General features: G+C 43.9%; 1 protein-coding gene across 11 annotated transcripts in view; it reads left to right on the top strand.

The window, feature by feature from the left end:
* neo1a (neogenin 1a) overlaps positions 1-13,133 on the top strand; it is a 157,065-nt gene that overhangs the window by 124,080 nt on the left and 19,852 nt on the right. For all 11 annotated transcript variants that reach the window (XM_085406209.1, XM_085406286.1, XM_085406214.1 and 8 more), the window contains exons 10-16: positions 1,913-2,061; positions 3,653-3,791; positions 4,514-4,563; positions 7,058-7,199; positions 9,023-9,133; positions 9,248-9,442; positions 11,093-11,188. In XM_085406209.1, the coding sequence (XP_085262335.1) occupies positions 1,913-2,061; positions 3,653-3,791; positions 4,514-4,563; positions 7,058-7,199; positions 9,023-9,133; positions 9,248-9,442; positions 11,093-11,188 (882 nt within the window). The remainder of the gene's footprint in view (positions 1-1,912; positions 2,062-3,652; positions 3,792-4,513; positions 4,564-7,057; positions 7,200-9,022; positions 9,134-9,247; positions 9,443-11,092; positions 11,189-13,133) is intronic.

Below are 13,133 nucleotides of genomic sequence, written 5' to 3' on the forward strand. Positions count from 1 at the left end.
ACTCCACACACACACACACACACACGTTTATATATGCTTGGTAAACAGGACACATAAACACAAAGCCACACTCTAGCCAGTTTGTCGGAAGCGTGCTCACACTGCTCACACTGATGCAAACAGGATGCACTCAAAGGAAGCACACAAGAGGCAAATAAACATTCGCACAAACAAATATTCACTCATATGCAGTATACACTCAATTCAAACAGAGACATCCCATATTCCCCGCACACATGGGCACACACAGAGAAGGCTGTTTAGTGCTGTTCGTTAAGGCAGACCACCCAAGAGCAGACCAGAGAAGCGCTGCATTTTCTTCTTTTAAGCCGCTTCTTGTTTACTTTTGTTTACATTTACTTGAATCTTCCGTGTGTTTGGCTCAAAACATGCCTACTTGAGTGAGGAATGCTGGAAATTAGTATTCCAGATTCCAACACTCTCCTCTTCCAGTCTACTGAGAAACTTATTAGGATGTTTTGAATAGAGGACACATAAGCCCGACTGTAGGAAGGAGTAGCAAAGTGGTTCCCTTCCTCTCCTCTCTCTCTTTGTGTTTGAGTGTGTAAACCTCTCTGTGGCTGCTGCTCCAAAATCACTTGAAAGTGCTGTGAAGGGGATTTCCCAGCACACTGTCAGACTGTGGACAACCCTCTCCTCTCGACCAAGCTACAGCTCAGTCACTGTCACTTTGTAGGTCAGCTGCTGTTTCTCTACTTGTGTCCTTGGTTGGAGGGCAGACGAATCAACACACAAAAGCACACACGCTACATCTTAATGCCCGGCAGCAGGAGCACAGCCACCCAGGGGGATAGCAGTGAGGGCGGGCTGTAGCTGTGCCGTATGTCTCTGTCGCGTGTGCGCGCCTTTAATGTAAGAACATGCTACGAACTGGAGCTTAAACTGTTGACCTGCATCCGAGTGCCAAGCATGTGCAAACCACACTCCCTCTGTATCACTTCTCTTTAGAGACGGGCTTTACACACCTGCACACACACACACACAGTCTCTCACCCTTCTAACATCTGTGCACGCTAACAAATGGGAGCTTCTTTCTTCTGGCAGGAACACCTGCAGCTAATGTCTACAAGATGTATCCAGAGCAGACATATAGCATGTCTGACAGCTGGCACTTGAACCTCAGAGTCACTGCTTGATTTTAAATCCGATGGGCCACAGTACAGACACAACAAGTAACATGTACATATACGTAGACACAGTGTAGTCACAGATTATTAGAACGGTGATACACATTTTGTTACGATAGCTGCGTCTTTGAGCACGCTGCATATTACATGAAATATTTAGTTTGAGGTTCCTGTCTGCTTTCATTTACGTTTGCACCAGATAACCAGTGCAGTTCTGTTTCTCCATAGCCTCCTGCACCAGAGTTATGTAGCAGATCAGCTCCCGCTGCAAAAATAACTCAGCGCTAATTGTAAAAGTGGACTACATCCCATATTCATCTAGTATACCAGCATATTATGAAGCCAGGATAAGACACATATAAATATACATTCTGTTTCTGCTGCCTTAATTTACTAATCAAGTGCAATACAATAAACAGGCTACCACATTCAAAGGTAGCAGGATCTCAGCGGTGATGGGATATTAGATGCATACTGATGTTTTTGTTGAAACTTCCGCTTTTGTTCTGGGAATAGGAAGAAAATCAGCACGCTGGCAGCCCAGTCCAGAGGGGGACAATTTGGCGTCAGTGTTAGGGCTGGGAAATGTGACTGTGAGGTAGCCAAGAATATGTCTTAGGTGGTAAGAACTAGGAATTGGTAAATTAGTTTCTTTCTCCCAGATGAGACACAATAAAAATGAAGAACGGTTCAAGATAAGAGAACAAAATGGTCACACTTGCTGCTTTTCTAATTTCTGTCCACCTGTGATATTTCGTCACCAGTCCAAGTACCCGGCCCGGCTCCTAACCTGCAGGGGGTGTCCAACACGCCGACCTCCGTTTCTCTCAGCTGGGACAAACCCCTCACTGGCAATGGAGAGATCCTCTCGTACAAGTTGTACTACACGGACAAGAGCGTCGGCAAAGAGCAGGTAGGGCGTGAACCACACTCCAGGGACAAACTCACGCTGCTCGAGCGCCTAGCGAAGACTTTTTTGAATTCAAAGGTTTGCAGGTAGCAAAGACATAAACAGGTGTCCAAAACCTTTTGCCTTAAATTGCAGCTCATCTCTTAAAATGAAGCTACAAAGTGCTTCACAATAGATTTTAAAAACCAATGAATTAAAAACACATTAATCGGAGAAATAAGTCGAAAATTAAAGTAAAATTGAAGATTTGCATGATTGTTTTTTTTATTATTGAATTCTAAACAAGATTGTCCTGAAACATATGTCACACCGCTTGCTTTGCTACGTCGTCTTTGTGTTTTGCTTTTCTTTTATCGGTGATAAATTGCTTAAATCACCTGAAATAAGCGCAGACTTTAAACAGATGCAGCGTGTGCTCACTGCTCACAGTTTACCCTGTGAGCGAGGCATAGTGTGTGAAGCTGATGCCTGATTTCGCAGGGCCCATTAGATAAAATGCGTACAACTGATTGGTTTCTCATACAAATTGTGATGAGGTAAGAATCCCTAATCATTTGCCAAGACCCTTTGTGCTGATTTTTGGCGGCGTTCTTAATGATTCATCGTCTCACAGAAACAGCAGGAAATTGTGCTAAAAGAAAGCAGATATGATTCACTTGGTGCTTCTCTGCAGGACTAACTCTGTCACAAGAGTGGAATCGAGCTGCTTAGATATTGAGTCAACCCCAGCAGTAGCAGTGTGCAAGCCAGTGAGGCATTAAAAAGCCTTTAATATGATAATGGATGAAACGTCAGCCGGTGCACTGAGTAATGATGCCTCAGCTCCTTGGAGGAGAGAGCCAGAGATGAGGTGAAAAACGGGGAGAGATGAAGTGGTAGTAAAGGAGAGGTGAAGGAAGCGGACTGAGAGAGAGAGACACACAGTGCTGAACCGATATTAAATATTGAAAGGGCAGAGGGAAGACGGGGACAACATATGATGCAAATTCAAGGGTGACGTGGCCAGAGGTAATCAGCTGACCCAAGTTCAGAGGTCAAGGAATGGACCGCTCTGGAAGCAAGATTAGAGTTTCCTCCAAGTGCCTTTTTTTTCTCCAAATGTCACAACCAAAGAGCTGCATGCAAATAGGCTTGAAGTAATTGGACATGTGTCAGCGTGCCCAATTTGTAAAGCAAAGCAAGTCAAAATCACAGAAGGCACAAATTGCGTCTCTGCGGAAGATGACATTTTCACACCGAATTACAAACACAAATGTTAGCGTGATGAAACGATGAAGGCTGGCGTCACATTGTGAAGCTACTGGAACGGTCCTAAATGTCTGCGTTTATCAGACTGCTGTTGGCTGTGAAATACTATAAAAATGCTGCACTGTAGTGCTATCAGTGTTTTTGTCTTTTTCTGCAGGTAATCATAAATGTTTCCTTTTCGTACAAGCTTCACGTATTCGGTTTTTGTTTTTCCCGTTGTTCGTAAACATCGAGATGTCGGTGAGCAGCCGTGAAAGTAGAGGCGTGTTTGCTTTTTAAGCAAGGGAAGTCGCACGATTCTCAATTCACTGACAAGTTCCTCTCCTTCCCTCCTTTTCTCATTCAGGATATTGACGTAGACGGCCAGTCGTACAGCATGGCGGGGCTGAAGAAGAACACAGAGTACAGTTTCCGTGTGGTGGCCAACAACAGGCACGGTCCTGGCGTCTCCACTGAGGACGTTGTCGTTCGCACCCTGTCTGACGGTTAGTGGACTGATGAAGTGTTAATGTACCAACACTAATTTGACTTTTATTGTAACACCACTGAAATGGTAACTGGAAATGTTCCTATATAGTGCTTTTCTGCTCTTCTTGAGCACTCAAAGCTTTTTGCTTAACATGTCTCACTTAACAGTTTTGGGGGGTTTTTAAGTACTTTTCTGCCTTAAATTCACACACATTCACACTCAAACTCTTTGGGAACAACTCAAGGTTCAGTACATTGCCCGAGGATATTTGGCACGCAGACTGGAGCAGCCAGTAATCAAACATCACTGCTCTACCTCCTGAGCTACAGCCACCACAAAAGCATTTGAAAAGTTGGGGTATAAAGAGTATTGAAACTATAAAATACATCTGGTGAGGTAAATGTGTCATCACACACCGTTTCCTTGCTGTATTAAAGGAGCTAATGTGGATTTAGCAAAGGAGGACAAAGGAGGGTTGATGTGAAACAGGATTCTAACAATAAGGTGACTTGAAGGCAGAAAAGGAAGCGGCTGAAAGAAGGAAGACAACCCCGGCTTCCACATCATGTCCAATCAGCAGTCCAAAACTTGAGGTTCTCAGTTAATGGGGCTCTGTTTACAACGTTGTTCTGTCCAGTTAATTAATAACTTGATTGTTTGAGCTCTGCCAAAATGTAGATTTCTATGTTTTCTTTAGTTTTACACTAACAAATTGTTGGTGTTTTCATTTTTCCACAGTACCAAGTGCCCCGCCTCAAAACCTGACCATCGAGGTCCATAACTCAAAGGTGAGGTTTATTTGTCTCGACTGAAGGGAGCGTCGACGGACCTTTTTAACTTGTTTAGGTTTCTCTGTTGCCTTGTTGAGGACTTAAGCTACAGGTACACCTAAACTGCCTGCAGACTGTTTGTTGTACAGCAATTGTGTTTATGTGTTTGCTTGAGCAAATCCGCCTTCACCCGCCCGCTCGTTCGCTTACTCGCGCACACAAACAGTTGAACAGATACATAGCCCGCAGGCCAGTGCACCGTTGTTGCTGTGTTATTAGTTGCGTCAGATCCTTGTAGCCCCAGCTGGTTAAGAGGGCGTGTGAACCCTCATCGATCTTCTCGTCGGCAGGAGACTCGCCTGTCAGAAGGTTTTATCCTCAGTATCACTCCATCCGTACAGAAACTGGCACGGGAGCCTACAGCTCAAATCTGACAGGATACAGGAAGATGCGGGCTAACTAAAACTGATACTCAGGTAGAATTTATAGGTCGAATGAAGTTAGACATCTAGTTGAAACCCAACATAACACAACTCATAATGAATGTAAGTTGGAAAAGTTAACTTTTCAACCAATATCGGTTCATTAAGTGCAAACGGTTAGAAGTGTGATGACTTACCAGTTTCCAATTCACCCTCTGTAACAGAGATCTCACTTTCTCACTCACCTTTTGTTTTTTTTTGTTAGCAGGCTTATAGGCAACGTGATAAAAAGATTTACTTGTTTAAAAGTGAGATCTCATTTTATCTGGATTCAATTTTCTCTTTGGAGCAGAGATAACTGGATCAATTTCTTTTTTTTCCCCCACAGCTCAGCCAACAAGTCCTGGCATCCTCTCAGTCTTTTTAAGTTTCATTGTTAAATCCTGTTTATTTCAGCCGAGACATGCCGCAGTTCTCGCGTGACGCGCTTTATTTGATAAGGCTGCTGAGGTGGCTGCTGGCTGCACAACACGCCCCTGATTAAAACAGGAAACGGGCCTCGGCTGCCCATCATCTCAGCCATTTGATCTTCAAACAGAGAGCTGTAGGCCTGTTTATTGTACTTTCCCACCCGAGTGAGGGATTAATTTTTACAAAAGATGTTTCTCACTCATGACATGTGAGACAGCAATTGCAAAAAGAAAAAAAGAAGAGATAGGGAAAACCTCGGGGTGTGTGCACTGACTACAAAAACGGCAACCAGCACTTTTGGCCCTTTGCGGGTCGATGCTTAGCACAAGTGAGGGAAAACACTGACAGACAATCCTATCACACACTCCCAGCCTGAGTTAGAGCTAGCCACCCATGCTGAGGGATCCTCTGCTGAGATTTGTAGAGAGAAAATGCTCTCATGCTAATTTTAAGAGTAAAATGAAGCGGGCTCAGTCTGTGGAAGGGACATGAATAGTTTTCTGAGAGGATAGTGTGCGTGAGGCCAGCTGTCCCTCCTCACTTTGGCCCGGACCAAGCGGTTTAAAGCTGTGAAACAAACATCTGACAGATTTCTTCTTTTTTTCCCCCTTTAAGTGTCATTCAGTAATTCATCTCATTTTCTCTTTTTGTTGTCGTTGTCTTTCACTTTGAGCGTAAACAAGCCATTAAAAGAATAATTACAGTACAATTATTTAGATACAAACCATTTATGCAATTAGTTCGGTACACCCAACCAAAGTGGAAAAGAGCTAATTAACATTCATTTCATGTGTGGTCTCCTCTTTGGGTCCTGTCAAGCAGAAAGGTGCATCTTTCACCTACAAGGCAACCTGATCATCGTGTTTTCTTACTTCTCTGGGTTTTTTGTTGTTGTTGTATTTTTTTGCTTTTGGCATCAGCCTCTTCACCTTCCCCTGTGAGTTTACAAAAGTCAATTAAACTGTTTTTTGTGATTAGCGCCAGGAAGGTAGAAACGCAACAGACATGACGAGCCGGGGCCGATAGTGTAATAAGAAAAATGGAAATAATTGAACACACTTCACACAAATTTAATTTGTGCAATTCCCTCGACTCTGCTGGGGAGGAGCGCACGCGTGCCCTGTGCGTGTACTCGGGCTTTTGTGCATCAGTGTGACAGTGGGGAAGCGTTAATTAACTCTTCTCCCACGCTGAGCCACCCCCCACCTATCTCTTTAAACACACATGGGCACACAAAAACTCAGCAGCGCGCATCCCAAAAGAGTGCAGCGTGGGCCCGCCAGCAGAGCGTCTTGCCTTCATCTCTCTGCCTCGGTGTCTCTGCAGGTTTAACCTGACCACACACCTCGCTTATCATCGCAACTTTTATTATTCATAGTCATCTCTTCCTAATGCATCTGTTTGCGCTGCATCTCTCGCGCTCACGGGGGTGTTTGCTCGATGTGGGTCTCCCTCTTGTTTGGACCGCGGTGACACTGTTAACACAAAGGTCCACGCCAAGGTGCGTGGGAAGGTGCGATGCCGCCTGCTAAACTGTGAGGTCACCTTTACAGCTACAGGCCCCAAAAGTACTTGCTAAACATGACATTCTGTTTCATTTACACCTTTCCCCGTCTCAGAGCATCATGCTTCGGTGGCAGCCTCCGCCCCTGAGCGGCCAGAACGGGAAGATCACCGGCTACAAGATACGATACCGGAAAGGATCCCGCAGGAGCGAATCTGAAACCACTGAAGGCACCCAGCTTTACAAGCTCATGGATGGTAATGAATAAAAAAAATTGTGACTAATGACTTTTTGAATAAATCCGTCCTCTTCCCTCAGACCAGTGGAAGTGCTTATGAATGTATTGCATTTATTACCATGTGTACAGGAAGAGTTTAGCTATAAAATTTACCTCCAGTTACATTCAGTGGGTGTTCAGGTGTGGGAAGAGAGCCACCATAGTTCACATCTGCTAGTAAAATGTTTCTTGTATGTGCTTGGCCTTTTAACCCAGTTTGAAAACAAAGTCTCCAAACCACCCTGGATACGCAGGTTCAGAACCGGGTTTGAAAGACGGATCATTTAGAGCTATACACGCCCTGCAGCTACGAAAAGTCATCCCATCACCAGATAAAAAAGTGCAAAGACAAGTTGGAGAGGAGACATGAACAGTTTTCTTAACAGGCAGTGCTGTGAGCAAAAGACTTTGCTGTACAGTTATGGACACATGCATCCCTGTGCACGTCTGCAGGGTGTTTTTAGAGCTGTACACAAAAACAATGACATCACTGTGATGGTTTTATGCCCTCGTCTAAAAGCCCAAAAGTGATACAGATGCATAGATTTACATATCGAATCAGATTTTAAAATGATGGATCCACAAAGAATTCCCCTTTTTGACGTTTTCACTGAGCCCTAAGCTCAAACTTTTATGCTATCAGACTCCATGTCATCTCTATATTTTAGTATCTTTATCTGATGCGTCTTGGAAAGTGTGAGCTGTGTCTGATGGGGTGCAGGATTTTCTTTAAAAAAATTTTTTTATAAATCTCTTATCTTGAGCCTGAAGATGCGTATCGGATGATTCATGGGATTAGTCAGACTAACTGCGGGCCTGTTTATTTACTCAACATCCACACATCAGTTTCTAAACCCATTGCAATTGAGTTACATGTCCTATTGTACCCTAACATTACCCACCGCTATCAGCAAAATATGCACAATATCGCAAGAGAGGCACGGCAGCGGTGATTAATATTAGATGTCGTCTCAGCAACTTTCAAGTGGCCCGGCTTCACGCTGTGTGCTGCATCAAAGAGAATATACACTTAAAAGTTGATTTTTGTAGAACATTCTGTGGGGGGGGGGGGGGGGACACAGGGGTGTTTGTTGGTTCAGAAGCGTTTAGAAGAAGATGTTGTAGCCTCGGAGGCACGGATGGTTAGGCAGTCTTCAGAAGCTACCCCCAAGGGCGGCCCAGAATAGTGGGTACAGAGCGAAGAGAGTACAGGATTAGCATGTAGCGTGCAAATGGGACAATACGGCGATGATGAAAAATTTTGTAGCAAATTAATACAGCAACACATCATTTGTCAGCAGGCGTTCCCCTCTTCTCTGAATACCAAAGCTGGCACCCAGCGGTGTTGCAGCTCACTCTAAGGGAGATATAGCTTTAAAATATGAATTAATCCAGACTACCATTTTTTTTAAACTTCTGCTCTTAGTGTCTCTCCTTTTGTGCTACTTTTTATCAGACACTCTCTTTTTAACTTGTTTTAAAGGCTAGTGTTGTGTTTTTCTTTAAATCCCATTGAATCGTACTCATCAGATGTGAAAATAAAATGTAATCAACTTTAATATAGATTAGGCGAGTTATGGATTTTCTCCTTAAGCCGTGGAGAGACGTATCAGGTATCTGCTTTAAAATATTTGTGTTATTGAAAGCCCAACTGACCCAGCCAATCAGAGCGCACCAGTAGTAAAACCAGGACTGAGAGAGGTTTTAATGGAGGAGTTGACTTGGCGGATCATTTTGGCCAAAGCTCTATTTAAATACTCCAGTTTTGAATCTCAGGCTGATGTGTTGGTGTTGCCCGTCCAGGTCTCGAGCATGGAACGGAGTACTCCTTCCGAGTGTCAGCCATGACGGTAAATGGCACGGGACCGGCCACCGAGTGGATGACGGCAGAGACGTTTGAGAGCGACTTGGATGGTAACGTCAGCTGTTTTACTAAACCGGAAGCTGTCACTTGGTTTTGAGCAATTATTTATTTTAGCATTTATTTTTCCTCCTCATCTGAAGTTTTTCCTGCTTCTCCCCCATCAGAGTCCCGTGTTCCGGACCAGCCTAGCTCGCTGCACGTCCGGCCGCTGGTCAACAGCATCGTGGTGAGCTGGACGCCGCCGGAGAACCAGGACATTATGGTGCGCGGTTACGCGATTGGCTACGGCATCGGCAGTCCACACGCGCAGACCATCAAAGTGGACTACAAGCAGCGCTACTTCACTATCGAGAACCTCGGTAAGAACGGTCGCTCCCTTTTTGTTCTTCACATGTGTTTCTTTCAGCTTTTTGTATCGATGTGTGCACATTCTTGTCCCCAAAATAGTTACACATAAGGATCAAATACTAATGATCCACGTGTCAAATCATTATCAGACAAAATGTTAATGTGATCTATTTGATGTGATACTTTATACGCTAAGTTTAATTAATGGTTTGTGTATTATAAGCAAACACACAGGCAGACGCACAAGCACTGAATTAATTCATCTGTACCCCACAGTGAGTGTTTAGAGAATTAATAAGATCCTCTCCACCACACGCCTGAGCTGCTAATTATACAGATTGGCCTAATGGGCACACAATAATTAAAGGTCATGATATTTGAATAAAATATTTGGTGGTTTTAGCACTCGCTGTCATCAAACCAGTTTTACCTCATTAAAATGTTCTGCTTCTTCTTTTGCATGAGGGCCATTTCTCCGCATGTGATCAATGCAGCCTTTGGGAAGCTCACACAAACTGTATTTGACTCTAAAACCTACATGATGAAATTAAAGTTAATTCCTTTTAAACCTCAGGAAGCTCTGCTCTGATAGAACCACCGTTCAAGAAACATTTGATTTTTTTTTGTTCTTCTAAGTATATAATGCGCATCACACTCTATCATCACACTCTACTGCCACAGCTGATCACTGTCTAAATGCTGTAGTAAGGGGGCCTAGAAGATGGATAGAAAAAAGAGACACAGGGAGGAATTTTTCAACCATTTCTTCATATTTTTCTTCCAATGAGGCTTTCTGAAGGCCTTTCACAGTTTTTATTTGGACATCAATTTATTTTCAGTCATTTTTAGTCCAATCCCTTGAACCTGACCATTTTCAGAGTTTCGTCTCTTTAGCCACTTAACACTGACTTATGAATCATTCAAGCATACAAAAGACACCTAACTAAAGGAATGGATCAGCGTTGTGTCTACACATAGCAGATGACTTGGTGAAGAACAAATTTTACATTGTATCTTTAGGCACTTTGCTACTTAGCAGCCTGTCACAAAAACACAGAATTTGTTCCTGTTTCTTTAGTAGAATCTGTGAAAAATGCCAAAGATAACACAGTTTGACATACTTGAAATGGTATTGTTGACCCAACAATGTGAATCCCAAAGGGCTATTAGCTGAATATTAGCTGGTGTGAAGTGTGTCCCTAAAACAGAAAACATTTGAAAAAAACTGGACTAGTTGGGTCAAAAGAAGCGGCAGACGCAGTCTAAGGAGCTTGGAAAGAAAAGTGTCTTCAAGACTTTTCACCTCGATGAGAGGCGAAAAGTCCAGACGCTTTTCTTAGACTTCAGCAGATGAACTGCATCTGAATCATGTTTTAAGAGATCAAATCCGCCAAAGACCCACCAAACATACACCTGGCCTTTCAGCTGATCCATCTGATAGAAGAAGAAACATGTAAAGAGATGAGGGTTGGCTCAAGACTTTTACACAGTACTGTATATGTGCATAATTGAGGTCTCTATTATAATGGCTGTAATAGGACTGATTGTATTGAAATACTCGCTCTGCTAATATTGCAATCTCAAGCTGAGCGTCTCAAGAGTTTTGGTTGATGAGGTGGCTGCATCAATTTATTCCCCCCATCCTTCTCTTTCTCTCACAGACCCCAGCTCCCACTACGTGATCACACTAAAAGCCTTCAATAACGTGGGTGAAGGCATTCCCGTGTACGAGAGCGCCGTCACCAGAGCACAGTCGGGTAGGAACCAGACACATCCACATGTCGAATGGCTTTTCTTATTTGAAGCGATAGTGGATTTCTTACACCTTGAAGCGCTCAGACGCAACATTTGAAGTGGTCACATTTAGTCTCTTCATCTTGTTGTTCTTCAGATCACATGTAATGTGAGCAGTGCTCCTTGCACCGTGTGGCTGTAAAAAAAAAAAAATTCTGAGTTACAGTTATTCGCTCTCTCTAATCCGCCGTCATTATCAGAAAAAATGTGTCTCGACTTCAAATTACCAGACAGATAATGGGTCATCGGGGAGTCTCACTGCTCTAATTAACTCTCTTCATCATGGCCCCCGGAATACTTGAGTCTCTTTTTAATCAAGTGAGCAAACCCCTTAATTTTTTTATCCCAGACTATCAGTCCTGATGTGAGAGTGATTATGGATATTTTAACCAGGATGAACGGCAGAAGCTTTACTTGAGGTTTTTTTTTTAAGTAAAGAAGGAAAAAAACCTTCATCAGGCAAAAGAAGAATATTTTATGCAGCGACAAGTTTGTATGAAGTCTTTCATAACCGACTTCAAAAGAGCCTCATCACAAATGTTCATTATGCAATGTTAGCGTAATGGGATTTTGGCAGACATCAGCACTGACCTGAAATATCCAGCATCAGTCGAACTCTGAGACGCAGTTTTCTCTGTGCTGCAGACTAAAAACAGCCGCAGAATATGGACAGTCCTGTTAGGCTGCCAGCCACACAATTAAAAGTAGGACTTAAGTCCCAATCCTGGGTGCTTGACAAATGATCTTAAAGCGTGAGGCACTGCCAGTTAGACTGCATGTTCGTGGAGTTCACACAGATTATGTGACAGTGTCAGAAGACAGCCAGCCCATGCACTCTGGGGTGTCCCAGAATGTGGGCTGCACCCGCCTCTTTTTCCCATCCAGCCTCCCACCTCTCCGCTCAGCCTTGATCACTCTCAGTTTGTCTCTGCTGCAGCACTATTGCACCAACCAATTGAGGAGGGGTTGGATGCTGGATGACATGAATCACGTCAACATGCGTCGAGGGGGGGTGGCAGCCGGAGTGCGCGCACACACTCGCACGCTGTCATACTGTACCCTTCTCTCTATGACGCTTCCTCACATCCTCTCACATACACACTCACATACAGAGCTGTGCACACGCAGACCCCCTGTGGTGGCTTTGGCAACCCTTCGTCAGATCCAAACGTTTCCTCTCAAAGCAGAACCAAAGCCCACCACCATCGTCTGCTGCTGAATCCTCAGGGGCGCGTTCCCTTCCTGCCAGTTTGTTCAAGTCGGGATTAAAAAGACAAGCTGACCTACATAGTACTTTTACTTTTGAAAAAAACTGAGGAAAACTTGGTGAACTTTGGTTGAGAAAGTGCTAGGCTGAATACTTTATAATACGACGCTTAACTGAAAAGCAGGAAATGAAATATTTCACCTCTATTTCAAAAAGGTGTTTTTTTCCACAAGGGCAAGTCAGCCTTTTCTCCTTCACAATATTGAACGCTGTATTCTTCCAGCCTGGGTAAAGAAATGTAGCTTGCATGCCACTCCAAAACCTCAGTGCCTCTCCACAGCCGCATGAATGCTTGGCGCTTCATCACGCACACACAAACTCTGTGACTCAGTCTTGGGCGTATAATGAGGGCAGCTATGTACAGAGGCATCAAATGGAGCGAGGCAGAGAGTAGAGGGCCAACAAGTAGGCTGAGGAGGAGTGTCATCACGGGTGACGGACCAGAGCTTTTCTCCAGTCACAGCTAAACCAAGGACAGAGCTGTGAGCAGTGAATTCACCGGCCACGAGGTCATCTTAAAGTGTTTATCATTCAGCATGATGGCCAGCAGCTGCCTGTTGGACCCTTAGTTTGAACCCCACTCAACATTTAAAAAGATATTAATATTACACTATGGAAGCTTTTACTTAATTACCTCTGGT

Source organism: Rhamphochromis longiceps, linkage group LG1, assembly GCF_057381845.1.
Source record: "Rhamphochromis longiceps isolate RC_006_pf linkage group LG1, R_longiceps_female_GT1.1, whole genome shotgun sequence".
Lineage (NCBI taxonomy): Eukaryota > Metazoa > Chordata > Actinopteri > Cichliformes > Cichlidae > Rhamphochromis > Rhamphochromis longiceps.